This window comes from Elgaria multicarinata, chromosome 5 (assembly GCF_023053635.1).
Source record: "Elgaria multicarinata webbii isolate HBS135686 ecotype San Diego chromosome 5, rElgMul1.1.pri, whole genome shotgun sequence".
Classification (NCBI taxonomy): Eukaryota; Metazoa; Chordata; class Lepidosauria; order Squamata; family Anguidae; genus Elgaria; species Elgaria multicarinata.
The window spans coordinates 19,309,452-19,333,016 of NC_086175.1; the positions used below are offsets into that span (position 1 = coordinate 19,309,452).

Below are 23,565 nucleotides of genomic sequence, written 5' to 3' on the forward strand. Positions count from 1 at the left end.
ACATTATTCAGCACAAAGCTTTGTAAAATAAGAATCCTGGGAATATCACAATATAAAGGGGGGAAAGGTACAAATAACAGCTTCATAAACTGAGAAATGTACATAAATAAATCATGCAGATGGGGGCAGTTTGCTTAGCTGGCAAGAAACAAAATATGGAAAATCTGCTTGTTAAACAATAACCACAGAGTGTGCTTTTATGATGTGCTTTCTTCTTCTTCACCACAGTAATTCATATTAGAGGTAGAAGCAGTTGCATGTTAAATAAAATCATTCAGCATTGTTCTCCTCGCATTGCAAAGAGCTGACTTATGTTGTTTTAAGATGCCTCCCATTAGAAAGTAAATATTCCTCCGATGTTACACATTTCACAAAATTTAATAAAGATGGACTGTAAATAAAGTCACAGCCAGATTTCAGACAGTTTTATTAGCAGATTGTTGAAAAGGAGGAGGAAAAAAAAAAGAAAATTAAATACAATACCAGTAAATGTGGTTCTCACATTGAAACCAGGCTCAAATAACTAGGCTACCATAGAAAATTTTTCCAATTCTTGCATTATGATGTAAAAACAGATTTTTTTTGTACAGATTTTGTACAACAAAATTCATAATAACCTTTTTCTCATTTTTAGAAAACTTTAAATATATAGATAAAAATAGACAATTTTCATAGGTCCTACATGAAGATGAGAATGTTCTGTTCCAAGGGCTTGCATAGAGCGCAAAGGTGGTTATAATATAGAACAACTAGACATTAATATCTTTAAGATTACAAAAAGCATTTAAACAATAACATGAACACAACATTTCTTCATAATCTACGCAAAAGGAAAAAAACCCTTTGTGTGTAACTAAAAAGAGGCAAAGAAACCCAAATTCATCATACGGTAGCATTTCATGAGCTGTAATATTTACACTTGTTTTAATAAGATATACTTCTTTTCCCCATTATTCTCAGCATTTCCATTTACGTATGTACCAAACCTAACAATGATGCATACTCAAAACGTCTGGAAAGTATACACTGTAAAAATGATTAAACCTACTTACAGGTGATTCTCTGCAAGGAACAAGAGAAGTGGTAGAGATCACTACAGATTTCATTTGTAGTTTTTATTTTTATCTTTTTAAAAAGCCCTCTCTCTTATAAATAATTTAGCAATTTGCCACAAAATCCATCTAACAGCTGTTAACCCTTTAAAGACTACATTTTAAAAATAATATAGTTTTTCTGAATTTCTTAGCATGTTTTTTTAAAAAAACAAAAACAAAAAACAAATACCTGTTACAAAGTATCAGGTAACTATTTTTGAATGACAAAATAGTTTGTAATTTTTCTTTTTTTTTAATTCCGTGGGATTGGTCAATCTAATCATGATGACCCCAATATAGGTCACTCCCCCTCCATCCACCCTGTCCTGGTTCTGAAACACTGTTTTGGGTAAAAGCAACAAATTATAAACATTGAGTGGGTGAGTTTTAAAAATAGAATTATCAAAATTTGGACACAGATATTGTTTTGACAATCAGAATTACCTCCGGATATATTTTCATTGAACAATGCATATTGTATAGGCATAAAACATTACAGATAAACGAAGCACGATCACATATGATAATACTTATCTTCAAAGTAGTCTTCAAAGGGGTAACTTGGAAAAGTATGCAGAGCAAAGAAGAGAATTTATGATGTAATAAGCACTGTGTTGCAGTTTGCTTCCAGTTATGAGCACAAAGGTGGAGAATGGATATCATAGCATTTATAAAGACAGTAAAAATAACACATAACCTGCCTTGCCTAAGTCAAGGTAGGTAGGTTAGGAAGGACAAAAGACTTCAACTTCATCACTTAGCTCTACGTGGTATTGGACTGATACATCAAGTGTCTGTTTAGCCTCTGGGGTAGCGTGTTTCCTCCCCAGCACTGCCGAAGTAATATGACATTAACATATAAAAATATTTCTGGCGGGTCAACTTTCTCTTAAGCCACAATCCACTCTTAAAAGTGCTGTTTCACAGCACTGACCAATATACAAATAAAAGTGGCTGCCATCCCCAGAAGCTTAAGATCCCGTTCATTAATACTGTGACTTCAGGACAAATATTTACATGCCTGCATGCGTTAAAATTAGAAAGGTGTCGTTTGGACCAACAGGGTGACAAAACGTATTATCTAAAATTGTTGTTTTCCTAAAATCTAGTATTCTACTGCATACATAATACCTTCTTTGTGTGATTTGTGGTTATATACTGTACATATGACCAACGGTTTCAGTAAAAAGCAACATCCTGTCATTCCCCCTCCCAAAATACTGCCACTTTAGAGTGAGAAATGATAACCAAGTTTTTATTTTTTTATTTATTGAAAGAAAGAGACTACTGCAAACAGTAAAATCACGTTGTTTACGTTCTGTACTTCTTTTTTCCAAGATAAAATTGATTAGACTTCTGTAACATGCCATTGTGTTGATCTCTTGGAAAGTATGTGGGAAAAACATGTCTTTAAGGGAAACAATACTCTCTCCTAGAATTTGAGGGGGTAAGGGTGGAACAGGTGTAATTTTTAAAATTGGTCTGTTCCTAGTTTGTGTTTCTAGGAATCTTCTTATGCCCCTTTAGAAAGTTTCACTCCTCTACTGTCTTGCTGGTTTACATATGGCATTAATAGTCTTTACGTACAGAGGTGGATACTGTGGAAAGTTTGTTTGATGTGCTCAAAGAATCAGAGGAGGACACAGTTTTTATTCCATCAAAAAGGGAATGCGTGGTCCTGCTCTGGCAGGTCTGTACAAGGAGGTGTCCAACAGCAAATTTCTTTTTAGCTGGCTGTTAAGAAGAGTGCTACATAAGTTGTAGAAACATTCTCTGCAACACAGGGAGAAGCCTCAAGAAACCAATGGAGGATGCTCTTGCAGAAAGCACAAAACTTCTGCAATATGGATACATGAAGTGGCCAAGTTGCCTGGAAAGCACCTTTGTTTTTGCAGAACTTCCGAAATGGTGAATGTCTTACTGCAGAGTTCTTTGAACTGTAGCACGCGTTTCTTCAGCTGGATAAGTTCAGTACATTACAGTCGTTTTCAAATAAAGTCTTCCATCTAAAATATAAATAAAGAAAAAAAACGTTTGAAAATGCTTTCCTTTATTAATGTTGAACATAATTGCTATCTGAAAGAGAGAAGTGATGAAACCAGATTGCCTCTTGTAACGATTGTACATTTTCTACTTAACAATTTGAAGTCTAGTAATACTTCCTCAAAAGCTCTATGGCTTGAATGGTACAACACTTCCTAAATTACTGGTTTGGGGGGGGGTGTTTTTTACAGGATGCTGCATACATACAACTAACCTGGCGTTCATACAGCTAACCTGGCATTCAAAAGCAGCCTCATAAGTCTACAAAGCCATCCAAAGTCCTCTGGTTGGGGGAAGGATCAGAAGAGGGGACAGATAACTTATCAGATTTTCTCTCAACTAGCATATTCAATTCCCATGACCTCACATAATAACATAATACTCTGATTATGGCACTTAATAACAATACTCTGGCACATAATAACAATCTCCGATTAATTAGCATGCAGTCAAATAGTCAAAATAGACAAAGCAGATTAATATATATATATATATATATATATATATATATATGCAGTCAAATCTCAAAAACTGTTCACCATAAAGTGCAGAGTCACTAACCAAACCAAACCACGCTAAGTACAGTACCAAGTACAGTACCAAGTACAGTAAGGTGCTAAAGGAGTACAATGATAAAATGCCCCAGCACACACTAATCCAATATACTGCAAAGGCAGTACAGTGCAAAGACAGCAGGTATTCAAAGAAAAACCCTAAAGAAGTAAAGTGCGGATTGCAAATCAACACAGACTGTAATAATATAATGATAGAACATAATGTTGCAGCCCTTGTGACAATAAATACAGGAACTATTTCTCCATGTAATGAATGTATTATGTCCATTTACAAACATAGATGACAATCTTGGAACAAAACATTTAATAGATACCACTGAACTAAAGACATTTTGCTGTAGTTCTCAGATCAACTGAACAATTATCATCTTTAAGGATATACGTTTACATTTCAACTATGAAGTAGGTCTAAGAAGACTGGAACGTGAGACATCAATTGCACATTAACTAATTTAGCTTTACAACAGCAAGGCTTTTCCCCGCTAGCAGAAAGTTACCCTGACTCAGAACCCCAAAACAAGGTATTTGTATTATGGTTGAGATCTAAAAGCATATAAAGACAAAAGCAGAGAAACAGAAGTTTGCCATCTGTATTATTCTCCATCCACAGGCTAGAACCATAGAATAGTAGAGTTGGAAGGGGCCTACCAGGCCATCAAGTCCAACCTCCGGCTAATTGCAGAAATCCACCCTAAAGCATCCCTGACAGATGGTTGTCCAGCTGCCTCTTGAAGGCCTCTAGTGTGGGAGAGCCCATGACCTCCCTAGGTAATTGGTTCCATTGTCATACTGCTCTAACAGTCAGGAAGTTTTTCCTGATGTCCAGCTGGAATCTGTAACTTGAGCCCATTATTCTGTGTCCTGCTCTCTGAGAGATTATTCCTGCACTCTGGGAGCCCATTATTCCATGTCCTGCTCTTCCTAATTCAATGGGGCTTCTCAATGGATAAGCTTATGGCAGGATAGGGAATCATCAGACCGTCCCACCCTCTGTCCCCTCTAGCTTCATAATGCTAAGGAAACCTTTCCTCAGTGGGGACAGAAGCTCATCTCTGGTCAGAGCAGGGTTTCCCATGTCAGTGTTAGAGATGGGCTGCATTTCTGTAGAGCTGGAAAGGGAAAGGCATTGCCTTTCACCACGCAGACAGACAGACACAGAACAACTGTCTCCATGCCTCTCTGTAAATGGAGAAAGGGGCTCCAATGATATTAGGGTGGGGCTTCCCTCCTTCCACTTCCTCTCCTTGCAGCATCTGCCCTCTAGCTTGTCAGTGCTAGAGAAGGGCTGAGAGCTGAATATCCTCTGGTAGTCCTAGCGGAAGGCATTGTCTAGTGCAGAAAAGAAACTCCCGACTCTTACTGCTATATGCAAGCTGTATATGCATGTAAGTGGCTTCCATACTAGAATGGATTGATTTAAATGAAGGTGATTTTATTTCACTGGCTTAAATCACCAAGGGGAAAAAAGTCTATTTAAAACAAAAACAAATATTTAATCAGGCTTCCTATAGATGCCTCACGTATTTCCAGGACAGTATATATGTATTTCTATATACGTATTAATTTACCACTAAATATAGCACTAAATCTATTTAGAATGGGATAGGTTTCACTAAAGTATTTTTAGAAAATGTTACATGGTACTTCTTATTTAACAGGTAACTTTGCTCCGTAGTATGTTACTTACTCATTGACTTTCATAAGATAAAGAGGAAAAGACCTTGTTCATTTAGGAGAGTAGATATGAATAACTTGAGAAATGAGCAGAGCTCAGGTTGCCAAAAAGCACACAAACGCAAAAAAAAGGAATATAAAAGTTCACCCAGATGAGTACAATGAATGTTCCTCTTACAGCTTTATCACACCAGCATTATACTGTGCAATCACTGCGAATTGCATGCAAAGGAATCAGAAGTTTTTCACCTTATAATCTGCTTTTATTGTGAAGTACTCCCATGCATCCTGCTTTAACTGTGCTTCAAAGCAAAAAGATTCACTCTATTTAGCCCCTGCTTTCTGAGCGTATCTTGCGAGCCGCCGCTGGGGCGCAGGAGCAGGATTTTAAAGGAATGCTTACATCTGGTAAGCTTTAAAGAGAAAGACACCAAAATTGGCACATTAATAGATATTAGGGAGAGCTTTAAGCATACCAAATTTGAATTGAATTGGGTCATCCATTGATTTTTTTTAATGATTTTTTACATTTCCCTCCTTCAACTCACTTCCTGGTATGCAAAGGATCGCTGCCTCCCGGTAGCAAAAACAACAACAACAGCGAAAGCTTAGCGCTACGGGGATAATCCGAAGGAAGCAGGTACGTGTGATAAAGCTCATAGTGATGCACAGGATGGCAGCTTCTGGTGCCAGCGGCTGGAACCCAGTGCTTGACCTATCAGTCCCTGGTAGGGGACACAAGATCATAATACCAATTAGGAACAATGTCTACCATATATAATGCTTGATTTCAAAAACATGTTTTCCCAAACACACTTTACGTAATTTGCATTGCTGGCATTATTGTATTGCTGGATACTGTAACAGAAAAATGAGAACTATAATGATGGGAAAGTTACTTCCTGTTCTTTTGTAATTCAAATATTTACAATAAAGCATTTAAGGCTTTCCTCAAGGCTCTTTATTTACATAGAAAGGAAAGGAAAGGAACTAGGGGTGTGCACGGACCCCCCGCTCCGCTTCACTTGCAGATCCGCCATTTCCCGGATTGGGCCGCTCCGCCCCGCCCCCGCTCCGCCCACTTCCGCTCCGCTCCGCTCGGAGCTCCGGATCCGGATCGGAGCTCCGTTTCCCCCCCCCCATAGGGTTGCATTGAAAGCTAAAAAATTATACAACTTTTTTTCTGTTCAAGTTAGAAACCTCACGTTTGGCACCATGACACCTCATGGGGGTATACACACGCACGCCAAGTTTCAAAGCAATCCCATCATCCCCTGATTTTTGGGGAATTTTTGAAAATCGGGCACCCCATTCACACCCCTTTCCATAGCTCCGTCAATTTGCACGTTAGAAACCTCAAACACGCCACCATGAAAGCTTATCCAGGGATACATACACACGCCGAGACTCAAGCAGTCCCATCATCCCCTGATTTTTGGGGAATTTATGAAAATCCAACACCCCTTTCCATAGCTCCGTCAATTTTGCACGTTAAAAAAACCCCTCAAACTCACCACCATGACAGCTTATCCAGGGATACATACGCCGCACGCCGAGACTCAAGGCAGTCCCATCATCCCCTGTTTTTTGGCGGGGCTTAAACCTGCAAAATTTGGAACTTCCAAAACTCCAAGTGAGCGCAGGAAGGACTTCTCCCCTAAGTCAAAGCCACAAACACACAACATCCCTGCGAGGTGGGCAGGGGAGGAGGGAGGGAAGGCAGGCAGGCAGGCAGGCAGGCATGCAGCTGGCATTTCTGGGGGCATAAGGAAGTGAGCCAAGGATAAGCCAGTAATGCATATAAAATGGAATAAATAAATAAATAAACAAAGGATGGGTGGAATTAAAAGCAGCAGTGTTGCTCAATAAACAGCAAGAAGAATTTTTAAAAAAAGGCTATATCTGTCTTTTACCAGCAATAGGGGGATGTGCCCGGGGGAGGGGGAAGTAGCTGCCAGTTCAACTCAAGACAGCCATTGCTTCACCACGAGAGCTCTAAGAAGCAAACGCTCACTTCAACTCATAACAGGCATCGCTCCACCACTAAGAAATGAACGCTCACTTCGACTCATGATAGGCATTGCTCCACCGTTTTACTCTCTTTGGAAGGCTCTAATGGCCTTCCAGTGCAGGAGAGAGTGGGGGCACGTCCACGATGAGATGCCCTAGGGGAGCTCATCCCCTTGCACCACATCTTTTCAGTTGTTCCCCAAAGTTAGGGTGGGGAGCAGTGCTGTGTTTCTATCTCTTATTCTTGGCTTAGTATATGATTTCAGGTTGTGTTTGTGCATTTGGTGGGGCTACTGTGTTAAAAAACACTGGGAGAAGTCCGTTCAGATGAAGAAAGAGAAGTTTCCCAGAATCCCAAGTTACCCATTTTGCCTATGCCCTCCTCTAACTTTAGGATCATGTGATCATGACCGGGAGCTGACTCTGCCCCTCAGCCCTTTGAAAAAGGTATTTTTCCCGCCGATTTTTTAAAAAATTCTAGCGCGCGACCCGCACGACGCAGAGAAGTGAGAGTAGTCTCAAAATGACCCCCATCCACGACTCTCTGTGCACAAGAATTTTCAGAACGATAGCTTAAAAACCAACCCAGTTATGCCCGAGTCTTTCCCGTAATGCAATCCTATGGGCGAAAAGCCGAAAACGCCGTTTGAGCCGCGCGGTTGACCCGATTTTCAAAAAAATATAGCAGGCGACCCGCACGACGCAGAGAGGTGAGAGTGGTCTCAAAATGACCCCCATCCACGACTCTCTGAGCACAAGAATTTCCAGAACGATAGCTTCAAAAAGAATGTAGTTATCCGCGATTATTTGCCGCAATGCAATCCTATGGCGAAATGTTTTCAAGATGGCGATCGGAGCGCTCCGCGGAAACCGTAGCGCTCCGAAAATGGCCGCTTCTCTTCGCCTTGCTTCTAGGGGTCCGCGGTCCGCTCCTACTCCGCCTCTGGGTAAGGCGGAGCAGGCCAATCTGCTACTGCTTCTACGCTCCTAATCGCAGCGGATCACACCCCTAAAAGGAACCTCTCGTGCAAGCACTGAGTCATTACTGACTCTTGGAGGGATGCCAGCTTTCACAGACGTTTTCTTGACAGGCCTTATAGCAGGGTGGTTTGCCGTTGCCTTCCCCGGCCGTTATTACCTTTCCCCCAGCTAACCGGGTACTCATTTTACCGACCTCGGGAGGATGGAAGGCTGAGTCGACCCGAGCCGGCTGCCTGAAACCAGCTTCCGCTGGGATCGAACTCAGGCCATTGGGAGAGTTTCAGCTGCAGAAACTGCTGCTTTACTGCTCTGCGCCACACGAGGCTCTAGAAAAGCAGCTTTTACATAAAAAAGCAGCATTTAATCAAATTGTTTAAAACAGCACCATTGAAAAAGAGGTTCTAATGGAATATTTAAAATGTTGCATTTAATTTTAAGGGATTAAAAAATAAAAAATAAAAAAAATCAATTGAAACATATTATTATTATTATTATTATTATTTGTCCATCCTACCTGCGTTTGCACTTTTGAGAAATTGTGAACACAGACAATTTCTCAGTTATCAAAGATGCAAATCCACCAATCAAACGTTGAGGAGGAAGTGAGTAAGGATAGTTTGAGTCCCATCTGCACCCAACACTCCCACTTTCCTACTAAGCAGCTGATCGGTGAGATTTGAACCTCTGGTGTATCAGAGCCTGGGCTCATATTAAGACATTCAAGAGACTTAGGCTTTGGTCCAATGTATGTTAAGAAAGTTACTAGACTGATTTATTTTTTTCATCAGGGCACTGGGAGATTATGTTTCATACAGAAAGCAGTGAACATCTGTCCTCTAAGATACCCTTGCTTCTTCATGCAGAACCTGAAATAAGTTTGCTTCATTCAACTACTGCTAAGAAATCAGAAGCTAAAGCTACGATAACTCCCAGTCCTTATTTTCGATGCACACGTTTTTCTTAGTGAAGAATGTAGATTTCCCTCCTGAAGAACTTGCATAAGTCTCTTCGCAATGCTTTCTACTGACAGTGCCAAAGAGTGGATTTCCTTTGTGTTCCTCCCTTACACTTATTCCTTTCCAAGCCCACTTCTATAGAAATACATCCTCCATCTATTCTTCTCTTTCTGTACAATTTCCCAACCTTCTCCAGCAGAGTGGATTATCATCCCACTGCTTATTCAATGCATATTCATCTTCTTGCAACACTTTCTGCTATTCAGCTTTGTGCACAGAGGAGAGTGAAAAGGAAATGGAAGAACTTTGAGAAAGAAACCATTCTTCACAATATAAAAGGAAATAAAGAGAAAAAAATATGTTTGCAAGGATCTCAGAGTGAGTCCCATTCCCCATAAACATCTAAAATCTTGGCCAAGAAACATAAACATTAGAGGAGTGACATTTCTCCTTTAAAAGATGAAACTAAAGACTCAGGCTTCCTTGTCCATCTCTGGCTATAGCAGGATATAATTCTACCACACGCACAGAATAAAATACAGTCATTATTGACAGCAGTAAAGCTATCCAGAAACCACTATAGAAGATTCTGGGCTCTATCCACAATCTGCCTTCCATTGACAGAAGTGCTCTGTGCACAGAAGGTGCCTCCATTTAATTATCGGGAATCTCCGTCCCTCAGGGTTGATGCACCTCCTGTTTTGGCTGACACTTGATTGACTCATTTATTTGAAGAGTCCACTATATAATATAACCCATCGGACACACCCAGTGGAACCCTATCCCCAAAATAGGTTCAGCATCTTGGATAGCTCTTTTAGAGTTCTGGCAGGTTCTGACTGAAACCCCCCGAATGGATTCCTCCCCCCCCCCCCCCCGGAGACAGCTCATTTGTTTGCTTTGCTGTTCGGAACAGAATTTTCCCAATTTGTATGGCAGTGAAAACTTCTCAGTGTTGTTTCACCAATGATGCGGAAAACAGTGAAAGAACACGGTACAAGGGACTTATTTGGGTGGAGAGTATGCAGAGAAGGAAGAAGCTGTCAGGGGTATGTTGCAGCCAATGTTCAGAGCCATTGGAATGGTAGTAAGGAAGGCGCTGGTCCTTCAGGTATCCCAGTTCCATGTTGTTAGGGACTTTAAAGATAAAAATTGGTATTTTGAATTGTACCTAGAAACTAGTAAAATGCAATGGAGTTTCAGGGGTTAGTCCATCATTGGCCATCTTTAAAGTGGCCAGTAACTGTGGCAGAGAAGCCCTATCTCATACTGCATTAATATGAAGAGACCCTTGAAAAGGAATAGACACATTTTTGAATAAGATTTGGTTGTAAATAATATTACACTAGGATTCAAACTCTGTTGTCAATACAACCTTAAAAAAAAGTACTGCAAATTGCTTATGTAACACTGGATTTGAGCAAATGTTGTAATCAGAACAAGGCATGTGAATTTGTTTACATTTACCTGATTTCTAAACTTCACTGCACATGTTGAGGTTGTGTAGTGGGGAATTTATAGGAATTTGGTTCTGCACATGTGAACCAAATATGAGGAGACGCTTGAAAAGGAATGGACACATTTTTGAATAAGATTTGGTTATTAGAGCTTTGGCTATTGGGCGGTATAGAAATACAATAAATAAATAAATAAATAAATAAATCCCGAACTATACCAATTTCTCTAAAATACATTTTCTTGCTTATCCCCCCCACCCCACCCGAATACTAGGGTTTTCACGCAACGTATCAAAAGAATGACCTCAATCAGATGTTTGGCATGGAGGAGAGAGAGCTGGAGGAAACCAACTTCAGAACCTTCATTCCCATCCAGAATAGAGGACAGATTCTGATGACAGTCTCTCATCAGGGCTACATACATGCAGCTGGTGGGAACTGCAGGAAAAACAGCAACCCTTTACGTGCATAATTCCACATCCAGCTATGAATACATACAGAGAATCCAATTTGTTTCCTTGCACATATGTCCCCTCGCTTGATTGGACTGATGAAGGATACATAAAATAAAATGGAACATTTTTTTTAAAAAAATTGAATCAAAAAACAAACCTGCTCACACAACTTAAAGGATGTAATCAACAGCATTTCCTGTTAGGAAGAAACTTTATTGAAAAATGGCTTGCATTTTGTTTCCCCAGAAGTTATTTGTAGGCACCTGTAACCTAATGAGGTTTGCCATTTTCCAAAGAACAGCTGTACATGCATGCTCGAATGCACACAACCTCTTCATCCCAATGTTGATAAAAGCATCTCTGATCCATAGCTCAAGCACATTTAAATTACATAACTGCTGGGTTTATTTGTTTTAATAAGCTAGGGCAAATGTGAATCGCAGTGTAATCCTAACCTTCCATTCAATGTGGTGTTTTAATAATTGAAGGAAAAGGAACAAGAACAATAAAAAGGAGACAAAGGCAAACAAATGGGAGATGATTCATTCAATGTTTGATAAAACAGCATCAGGAAATCCAAATAAAAGCAAGCATCTTGCAACAGATGGAAGGGATATTAGACAAACTGTAACCCTTATCCAAAACACTTACTAGGAAGTAGCTAATTAAGGATGAAATTAATTTTTTGCCTTGCCTTCATATATCTCATTTAAGATGCAGACAAGGTAGATCTTATTTACCACATAACCAATTCAATGCTGATGCACTGAGAATCTGAGTCTGTACCCATGGGGAAGTGTTTATTTAAGATAAAGCTGGTGCAAATTCAGAATTGTTTTCCAGAAATTTTACTTGACAATCCTGTATAATCAAGGCTTATGGCAATGCTCTAAATCCTTGCTGGTAAATATAAGGATACCTTATACCAAGACAGATAATTGTGCCATCAAGTGCTGCCCTTTCCAGGTGGTAGGATCTCTCTAGGATTCCAGTGGGGTTCTTTTTCAGATCTTACGATACCCTACATGCAAAGTGAATGTTCCAGAACTGATTTATGGCCTATCACCTTTTCTTGAAATGCAGAACTGGGTAAGCAGGAGGCCAGCCCAAAGAAGCAAACTGTAGAGGATCTCTGGTCACAAAAGTGCTTATCAACAATATGGTCAGTGCATACGAACAGGGAAAAGGAACTGTCAAATGGAGATATTAAATGAATCCAGTGGGATTAATACTGTATAACTGAGGGCATACTGGGATCTTGCTGAAGTTCCCAGCATACTTGGTCATACTTAGAGCAGACCCATTAAAATCTCAGTTACATCAGGGGATCGTCCATCATCTTATATTCACGGAGATAGGTCTCACCTTGTCACATTAGAGTCACAAAAGACACTAGCCATGGCCCAGACAACTATATTTCCAGCTCCAGTGGGGTTTTATACATTTTCCTTGAACACCAAGAAGTATTATCTTCGTGTCAGGTCAGATCACAAGCCTGTTCTGCCTATCTCTAAAGGGATTCTTGAATTCTGGTCAATGATTTTGAAAATGTGATAATTTAAAAACAAAACAAAAAACAAACACCAGAGATTTTTTTTCCCTCTTGCTTGCTAAACTTTGCTATCATTTTGTTTTTCCTTGTATCACCAATACAAAAGAATTTCCAGGAAAATAAAAAACAAGAGAACTAATTACTTACAATCACTGAACCTGAATTTCTAAAGCACTGCATTCCGGTCACTTCTATTAGAAGAAGAAGGGGGGAGAAAGGAAAACAGAAAAAAATAAACAAGAGTCTATGTCAAACATATTAGACTATGAAGTCATTGCCAATTATAATCAGTTTGTGATCTTCTATATCAGGGATGAAGAACATGTGGCACTCCAGATGTTGTTGGACTACAAATCCCATCAGCTCTCAACACTGATTATGATGGCTAGAGCTGATGGATGTTGGAGTCCAACAACAGCTGAAGGCCACACATCACCATCCCCTGCTCTCTATATTAGTTGGTTCAACTTACTTTGCACCCCAAATTCATCAGTTGCACAGAAGTTCCATATGAATTGCCTTCATTAATCATATCCACAGACAAAACAGATCTATTTCTCACCCAAGGTGCAAGAAGGAAGGAATAATTATGGGTCAATTCACAAGAAGTTGTGACAGCACACAAGTGCTTAGGAAAGAAAGTACTGACTTCTGTGTTAGTGGGATCCTAAGACTTTATGCGAAAAACAGTGAGGACAAGGGTGCTTGTTAGGTGAATGTGATGCATCTGGTACCTCATTAAGGCTAACAAACTGAGACTCAATCCAGACAAGATGGAGGTACTGTTAGTGGGTGGTTCATCTGTCCAGCGTGGTGATGTTTGCCCTGTCCTGGATGGGATTGCACTCTCCCTAAAGGATCGGGCCCGATTCAAAGTGCTGGTATTGACATTCAAAGCCCTAAACGGTTTTGGGCCAGGTTATTTGAAGGAACGACTCCTCCCATATGTACCTGCCTGGACCTTAAGATCATCTACAGGGGCCCTTCTCCGTGAGCCCCTGCCAAAGGAAGTGAGGCAGGTGGCTACTAGGAGGAGGGCTTTCTCCGCTGTGGCACCCCGGTTGTGGAATGAGCTCCTCAGAGAGGTCCTCCTGGCGCCTACACTGTACTCTTTTCGTCGCCAGCTGAAGACCTTTTTGTTCTCTCAGTATTTTAACACTTAATTTTAACTTAAATTTAAATTTTACTGTTCTAACTCTGTATTTTAAACTTATATCAATTTTGCTGCGTGATTTTATCCTGGCTGTGCTTTTTATACTGTATTTTGTATTTGCGTTTTTAAGCTGTTCGTTGTTTTATTACGGTTTTAATTTTTTTGAACCGCCCAGAGAGCTTCGGCTATTGCGCGATATAAAAATGTAATTAATAAAATAAATAAATAAATACCTTTGTCCTCACCTGCCTTTCATCATTAATTGTATTTCTCTATCTATCTATCTATCTATCTATCTATCTATCTATCTTGCTCTTCTTCACCAATCTCATGGTCTCCCACCCAGGCTCCAATACATGGAACAATTGAGAGAACCCACTTAACTGTACATATACGTCTGGGTACCTAAGGGGTCTTTGGGCTTGCATTTGTCAAACAGCAGCCTCTCCATGGCTCATGCTTTTATTTATTACATTTATTACATTTATATACTGCCCCACAGCCGAAGCTCTCTGGGTGGTTTACAACAGTTAAAAACAGTAAACATTAAAAAAGTATACAAAATTTAAAAAACTATCAGAAACATATAGACAACAATATAAAAACAACATTATCCATTTAAAAACAACAGTTCTGGGTATTTTATTTATTTAATACATTTATATAATTACATTTCTCTCCTATTGGATCCAGACCAGTCAGTCACACCGATTCCCAGTGACATCAATGTGGAAAGTTACACCGTGATGAATGTATTGATTTCAACTGGGACCTAAGTGCAACTAACGTGGCCTCGGTCCAGAGTGGAGGTGAGGAGCACGTGGCTCTCCAGGCATTGTTGGACTGCCACTCCCATGTGCTCTAGCCAATAGTAGGGGCTCATGGGAATTGCAATCCAAAAATCATCCGGAAGGCCACATGGGAGCGTTCTAGAGAACTTTTAAGCCACACTGGCAGGAATGATGTCGTTTCTGAGTTCTGTGTACAGAAACCAACACACTGTTGGCATTGACTGAACCAGAATTGAAATACTTGTAGCACATTGAACTTGGAGTGGTGTCTTACTTAGCACCCCCCCCCCCCCCGACTTGTGAAAGTCTCAGAACCCAGAATTTAAAACTGAGAGAAATTTCAAAAGACATTTGCGATAAATTACAGGGTCTCTTGTTCAAGGAGGTGAAGACAGTCAAAAATTCCACTGAGTATGACCAAGCCTTTGTGCCCTACTAAGTAAGTAGATCTCAACGAGTTACTTTGAAATTAGGGATTTAAGTGAAACAAACATGTATTATTTTGACTATCTCAGAGGATAAATATTCTTCCATAAAATCAGAACAGGCAGTGTACAGTGGATAAAAGATTTTTCTCAGACTTTATGTGTCTCAGTCTATAACAGAGAGGAAGAAAAGTGTACAAAAGTATATTTGCCAAAGTTGACAAAGCAGCTTTAAGAAGATCCCATTATAGTTTTGTAAACAACTATGAAAACTGACATAGTGCAAATCATCATACATAAGGATACATAGCTAATATCGAGGCAATCTCCTATTCTATTTTATAATGTGAAGCACTCTTTCCACAATAAATGAAGGCTTGTGACCATGGTTACTATCTGCAGTGCTTTTTATGTCCATCACTAGAGCTTGTAACATGAATGGAATTAACTTGTCACTACATGGCTTGCCATTTATTACTTACAACTGCAGATCTACCCCCAAAACACACACAAAACTCTACAAAACCTTCCTGTTTGTAATGAGGTAAGGCAGATGAACATCTAATGTGGATGCCAATGGCAATCTCGTTGATCTGCACTGCTTTGCTTTCAATGGAAGGCACACCCAATTTCTCACACCATATTTTGTACAATGAAGGCCTTTCCTTCTCTCAGGATGAAGGATCCTATAAGGAGGATCCTATAAGTGGGCTTTGACAATGTCTTCCTGAGCGTCCACTTTTCAGAGGCCAATACTGGCTCCTTTTGAACTGCAAGGGAGCTTTTCATTCATTTATTCATTCATTTTCCTAACCATTTAGTTTATGCATGTATATAGACATGTACATATAGTTTTAAAACAATAATGCCTTCACTATAAATGGTGAGGGATACATATGGAAGAGGGAATGAATCACCATTGTACTCTCTCTCCGTGTTCAAGCAAATAACAATAAGAATTGCAGCTGAAAAGAGCATATATATTTTTCAAATGATCTGCTTTATGCACCTAAGAAAACATGCAAGGCCCTTCTCCAAATGCCCGCTCATTCTGAAGCCAAGGGTGACTACCAGAGAGAAGGAAAAGAAAATAGGTAGAACTTTTTTCAATAGCTGGAAAATGGAAATCCTTCTTGGAATTTATGGATACAAGATATAAATCAGATATTGATAAATATAAAGTAAAGGAAGGCTCCAGTCCTATATCTACTTATCTGGGAGTAGTTCTGAGTAGACATGTCTGGGCAAATGCTGAAAGTGAAGTGATGAACATGGCATTAAAAGCCCTACATGGTTTGGGTCCAGGTTACCTGCAGGATCGCCTTCTCCCATACTGTCCGCCCTGCACATTCAGGTCCTCTGGGGAGAACTTACTTCAGCCAGCCAAAACTAGGCTGAAATCTGTTACCCAGAGGACCTTTTCTTCTCTCGCCCCCAGATTGTGGAATGGCCGGCCAGAGAAGATTTGTAAAATTAACTCTTTCTGTGATTTTAAGACAGCTTTGAAAACTAGCCTTTTCCATCAGACCTGTAGCTGCTTGAATGTGAAATCAAGTATTTTTAAGATGTGTTGATTCTTGTACTAACGTTGTTCCCTGCCTTGATCCAAAGGGAGAGGCAGGTAAGAAATAAATATATTATTATTATTATTATTATTATTATTATTATTATTATTATTTAGTACAATATGTCATCAGGATATTATAGAATCAGTGTATAATAAAATTAATTTACTTCATGCATGGAATTTGATACAGACGTAAATTCTGTGATGAGTTTTTTATATTTACATTCAATGGATAATGCACATACTTATAAAGTCAGGATTTAAAATCATAATAGTATTAATTACGTATGGTATTTGTAACACTTTAATTATAGTATCCACTTTAATATGCATTCAATAGCACTTGTCACTTTAATATTTGATCTATGTTAAGTAATAACGAATATATTATGTATAACATGATTAATATTTATTGTATCTGCATTATAGATAATGGAAAATTGTGAGGGGATCCCTCCTTGTAGTTTAAAGGTTCCGGGGAGGGGGGGGAGAGTGTAGCCTTGATTTCCTCTGTCCCCATACGCCTCTGAGAAGAGTCAGATTGCTTATTTACATTCAGCCTAATTCTCAACTCTGACACCTGAGGGCTTGCATCTCTGTGTTGCTTCTCTTCTTCGGTGTGCATGCACACCTATCGTCTATGGCCAGTGTGGGTTTTTCTTTTTGCTGGGGTGGGGGTGGAGAAAGCAGGGTCACCTTTAAAAATGCAGCAATTTTTCTGCATATCTTAGCCACCGCAGCCAATATGCTGGAACCCAATCCAATCCCCCCATCTACCCACACATGGTGTGGACTGTTTTAAAAGATTTAATAAAAGAAATACATTAAAAGGACCTATTTTATTTCTTTATTAAGATATTGCAATAGACAGGAATGGACAACATGTGGATTGCAGGCTGCATGGGGGGCTCCCACTGTCCCCTGCTGTTCCCACGATACCCTCCAACTTTTTAAAAAAGTTAATAAGAAATAGTATCCATAGAAACTAAGGAGCACCAAAAGGTCCAAATTTAGCTTGTTTGCAAGCTAAATTTGGCCCTTTTTGGTGCTCTGTAGCTGCTTGTAGCACTCTATAGCACTATGCAGCAGTTTGTGGACCCCACCTAGAGCACCCCACCTAGCGCAGCCTACAGGGGAATTTGAAAGGGTGAAAATGGTCCCTGGACCTACTGCAGCTGCTCACCCCTGCAACAGACTCTCAGTGCAGAGTACAGTACAAAATTTAAAGTAATTCTAAACCACAAAACTTGAAACTTACATTTAAAAGCTGGGCAAGACGATACACAGAAGTGAGAGCACTCATCAACTCATATCGCCAGTCAACGGAAAGCTAGGCCCACTAAAAATATCTTTGTTGCTGTCCAAATGGTAAGAAGCGAGGAAGCCAATCTAATCCCTCCCTTCTAGCCTTTGGAAGTGAGCTCCTCAGGCAGGTTGCTGCCACAGCAAAGGCCTCATCCCTTATTTCCACCAACCTAACTTCATTTGGTGATGGGACAAAAAGCATTACAGTAGGGTGACCCTATGAAAAGGAGGACAGGGCTCCTGTATCTTTAACAGTTGTATAGAAATGGGAATTTCAGCAGGTGTCATTTGTACATATGGGGGATCTGGTGAAATTTCCTCTTCATCACAACAGTTAAAGCTGCAGGAGCTATACTGCAGCTATACTGTGACCAGATCTAAAAGAGGCCAAGGCACCTGCAGCTTTAACTGTTGTGATGAAGAGGAAATTTCCCCAGGTTCTCCATATAATACAAATGACAGCTGCTGAAATTCCCTTTTCTATGCAACTGTTAAAGATACAGGAGCCCTGTCCTCCTTTTTATACGGTCACCCTAATTACAGGCATGATAAAAGCATAACATATGCTTAAGATGTTTCTTAGAAATAAAAGGAGAGGGGATATGAATACATGTACTAATAAAAATACGAGTCTATTTGAGCCACAGGTCCATAGAACAGGCACTCTTTTATTAGACTAGAAGTACAAGCATGAAGTTGAATCATGAAATACTTTGGTTTGATTCTAGTTCAGCAGAGAGAAACCAATAAACCAACCTTATAAGTAACGCAAGGGTTCACAACCCACAGGCCATCCACAGCCCCCTAAGATCTCCAGCTGCTACCATGAAGACCACCTCTGACGAAAAGAAAATAGAAGCCTAGTGCAAACTGGCACGAAGGCAGCAATCAGCCCAGATTGCTGTTTTACAATTGCTAACGGTGGTGGCAGCAATTGGAGCACAGTCGCTGCAGCAACCCTGAAGCAGCAGCAGGACCGCCTTGGATTTGGCTATTGGAGCCAAAAAGGTTGTGCCATTCTGAAATAACTAGTCGCCTGGTGATCAGCTCCCATGCAAGAAAGCTTTACGAAAGCCCAGAAACGGCTAACATTGATAGGCCAGCCTATCAAAAGGGGGCGCTTGTGACTTTTGAGGACAAGGGGCCTTGCTAGACCTACCTTTAAATCTGGCCTTCAGGTGCGGCGAGCCCATGCGACAATTAGCACGGACCGTCGCACCTATCCAGACGTCAGACGCGACGGGGAAAGGAAAGCCCCGTCGTGTCCTGCAATTTTTAAAAACAGTGAAAGGGGCCATGTGCGCAGGAGCGCAGCAACGAAAAGGTAAGTGGTTTTTTTTAAAAAATAAAGGGTTCCCCGCTCCCCCCGATTCCCCCCCCACAATGTCTGATGCCCCCTGCTTGCCTGCCCCCTCGCTCGCCCCCCCCGCTTGCACGCTCGCCCCCTCGCTCACCATATCTAATGCCCCCTCCATCACCACCCCGGCCGCGATCTCCCCACCCCGGTTCCGTTCTTCCCCCCCATCTCTCCTGCCAGGTCCGCTCTTTTTCCCCTGGCCCCCATAACTCCCCCCCCCCCGCGATTCCCTCGCCCCCGGCCCGAGTAAGCGAACAGTCAGGAAAAGCCGCAGAACCAGCTAGACTTTCCGCAGCCCCGGGCTGCAGAAAAACCAGGCCACAAGTGGATCTGGTTATCCCGGGTCAAGGGAGGGTTTAGCCCGGCCTGACCCCAGGATCCCCTGTGCGTCATCTGCATGCACAGCAGGGAGCCTGGGCCTCGCACTGGGCTAAACCCTTGTCTAGGAAGGCCCTAAGTGAAAGGCCGCAATAGAGTTTTGGGAATGGGTTCAACACCCTTCAGGATTGGTTCAGTTCACCTTCTCAGAGAAATTCTTAAACATACGCCAGTCTTTCTTCTGCTTTCCCCACTTCTTCATAACATACAAATGTCAAGATTAATATGAGTTAAGGGAACATGTGTATTTAAGATATTGGCTAGCCTGTTACCAATGTCAGGATCTTGTGGGAACTTGGAAATGGGCTTTAGAAGCTTATTACCACTGCTGACTGGCTTGCTTCATCTTCTATCCCACTAGCCTCTTATGGCAGTTCCTTAATGTGCTGACTCAACCTAGTGATTTACTTGTATATTGCAAATGGCATGTCTACATCATGGGCTCAGATACAGCTAGCTGTCTGTGTAATACCTATAGTACAATACCTATAATGACTGCAGTATAATACCTGCACAACCAATAAAATATAAGAGTTAAAAGAGAAAGAATAAATTACTGGTGGTTTTTTTTATTGTGATTGTATTCAATAAAGTTTGAATTCTTGAAAAGACTTGTATCTTAGTGCTTGCACTGCAAAGCAACATTATAAAAAATGCATATCTCTTAATGCAATGTTTTCTTGCTTTGTTTGTTTGGTCTGGTTTTTGTACTGGCGGTTTATCATTGGGGAAATCTGCCAAATCAGCAGAAGGGGTAAATAAACAACTCAAGACTTGAATTGTATGTCATGTTTTGGGGCAATCTCTATTTTAATTTTATGTATATCAACTACATGTTGTTGTCTTTAGCCCTGCCTTTATTATACTTTGTTTCCAAGACCAGTTGCTCCATCCTTTATAGCCTCCATCACAAAATAGGCTAGCTATTATGCTATGGTCCTTTTCTTATGCTATTACAGCCAACAACCGTTTTTAAGAAATAAAGATGACAAGAACATAATAGAAGTAACGCTCCTTTTACCATTACTGGTTCACACTTTATGTTTCTCAGCTAGACAAAGCAAAACCAAAAAAAATAAAAAAATGTATCACGTTATCACTATACGAGCTTCTATCATTCCACATGTTCTTACAGGGATCACAACAACTGTAAACACTTGAAAAAGCTGAATGACAACAACATAGAACAGTGGATTTGAAGCTAATCAGGGAGTTCTTTTGTGAAGTGTTCAGTAATAGAGGAAAGCTTCATAACTGAAGGAAAACACTGGGAAAGTGTAATTGACCAGTATTATTCATCCTTTTGGTTGCAGGGCCAAACCATTAACCTTAATCTACAACCTGGCGGTGGTGTTTCTGGGCTAAAACATCTTTGTTGTGGTCATGGCGTAGCTATGGGCCATGACCAACCAATTTAAGTCAAATACATTGACAGGACAGAGGCGCCCTCAACTACTAAGTGCACACTCAAAATGAGATGTAATCTGTTGTGGCTCCTTAGCCTGTGTACCTTATGATACATGTTTGTGTTATTCAGACTCTACACTTTTATATGTACAACTAAGATTTTAACGTGTGCATTGGCCCTATTCCAAATATTAAGGCTAATGGATTGAAGCACAGAATAAAAAACAACAACACATGATAGATAAATAAGAGGGAATAACTTTCTGTAATCTTTTTTTCCAGTTCATGACAATTTGCTTCTTTTAGATTCATGTAGCTGTTTGTGCTCTGACTGTTATGGCAATTTTCATGTTCCAATTTCACCTACCTATATAAAAAGGAAAATCTCAATGTAGACATTCTTTATAATTCTACAAGTATATTGTTATCGTATATGGGTAAGTATATACATAATAGATAAAGGAAGAAGGAGAACCTCTTTGTGAAGATAATTCCATGATCCAAGGGACAATTTAAAATCTTTTTCTCTTTGTAAGTGGCACTCTCACAAAGAATTCTTACACAGCTCTGCTTCTTCATAACCACATTGAGGACTATTCTATTCTGAAACTCATTTTTATCTGCCCTTCTACTCACTAGTGAGTTTTCAACTCTCTGAGGAAGTATTTAACCAATAAAGGTGTGCGTGGGGGTGGGTGGGGGCATTTTGATATAGGGCACAACTCTTTTTGTGTACCTCTATTGAATCAACTTGTTTTCATTGTCTCCTGAATCCATAACTGTTTGCATAGTTCAAGTATGGGTGTATTGTTCTTACAGTGTTGTACTTATCCTTGAAAAATGAATCTCTAGTTCATAAATCTTATTATGTACTATGTTAAATTTTGTATAGAACAATCTTCCATTGTAACCATCCCTTTGCTTTCCCCCATTACAATCTGCTGCTACAATATTAACTACTTGATACATTACCTTGGGATATAGGTGGTCCCCTTCTCAAGTAATAGCCTTAACCTTTGCCTCTGAAAGACTAATCACTGTCCTTTTAGATCCATAACTTTTATAGAAATTGCTTTCTGCAAAGCACTTCATCACATTTCATCTCCTAATGCTTTCCTATTCTGACTTTAACATTACTGCTTTAATATTCATTTTTATCTTCAGCATGGTCTCATCTTTTGAATTATCCTCTATATAATATGGTGTTATTATTACTTCAAATGAATGCTTTTACTACACTTGATTATGACCTATCCTTGCAGGGATGAAATTTAAATCTGTTAATCCCATGTTACCCCATAATATACATGCAGGTGTTTTTTTGTCGACTGTTGGTACCTTTAAGTGTATCTATAATTCATTTTTGTCCTTCAAAGCCTCTTTTACAAATTTCAAAAGACAGATTTTGCAACTAAATTGTGATGTTTACAAAAAAATAACTGTATTTATTTCAATAGTTACAAATGGAACACTATAGTTAGGGGAGGAAAAATAACCTGCAATCTTTGACAGATCAATAGAAATTCTGGGAAATATTGCACACATTATTTTAGATAGCATTGTTATTGACTTAAACCGAAGGAGGATTACACCTCTACTTTCTAAATGTTCCTGTCATCCAAATGACTCAGAATATATAATAATGTATTTGTGTGTTTTTTAAGATGTTGTGAGCCTAAAGAGATTTTTTTAACACCCCAATTATAAAAACATTTAAAACATACAAACTTGTGCAACTTTTATTTTAATGAAGATGAGAAGTTCATTAAAGAAGATAAATATTTCATTAGATGTTAAATAAAACAAAGAGATTTTTTGGCTTCTCTCAGCACAAAATTCCTTTGAAAGATTAATTAATACATGCAAATTATGCAAATTAGACCCATGCAAATATTTTATGAAGACAATTAAGGGAACCATTAATTACTGCTTTTTTTGCTTCAGTGAGATTCATTCATTTAATTTTAATTTCACTTTAACTGTTCTGATGTATAATCTTGCTGCTAAGAACTTTATCTTTCCTGGTGGGTCACTTAAACTTATAAATTTCATCAAGTGAGCAGCAACCAGAATCTGAACAGATACTCTCTGGGCTATGTTCAGTATCAAGAGAAATTTTTGACACAATGCACTTCGAGAAACTGGGAAACTGAAAGAGAATGTGAGCTCATTCTTGGACAAGGTTCAACTGCTGAAAAAGCAATTAATTTGCTTTGGCTGTGCTAATATAGGGGAATTAGAAAGTGTGACACAAGACAAATAGAAATAATTAGTTCTCCAAAATGATGTTCTCATTAATATGGTTTGAACAGTAGAAATAAAAAACAACAACATTATTGTGGCATGTCTGCATTCTGTCCCTAGCCACAGGAGTTAGAATAATGC

At 39.7% G+C, this 23,565-nt stretch overlaps 1 protein-coding gene across 2 annotated transcripts in view; it reads right to left on the reverse strand.

Annotated features, from left to right (window-relative positions):
• Nucleotides 1-1,370: 1,370 nt before the first annotated feature.
• DACH1 (dachshund family transcription factor 1) overlaps nt 1,371-23,565 on the reverse strand; it is a 408,166-nt gene continuing 385,971 nt past the window's right edge. Inside the window, exons 11-12 of one of the 2 annotated variants that reach the window (XM_063125996.1) lie at nt 12,945-12,988; nt 1,371-3,100 (exon numbers count right to left, since the gene is read on the reverse strand). In XM_063125996.1, coding sequence (XP_062982066.1) covers nt 3,083-3,100; nt 12,945-12,988 — 62 coding nt within the window. In that variant the 3' untranslated portion in view covers nt 1,371-3,082. The remainder of the gene's footprint in view (nt 3,101-12,944; nt 12,989-23,565) is intronic. The other variant, XM_063125997.1, reaches the window with a different exon arrangement.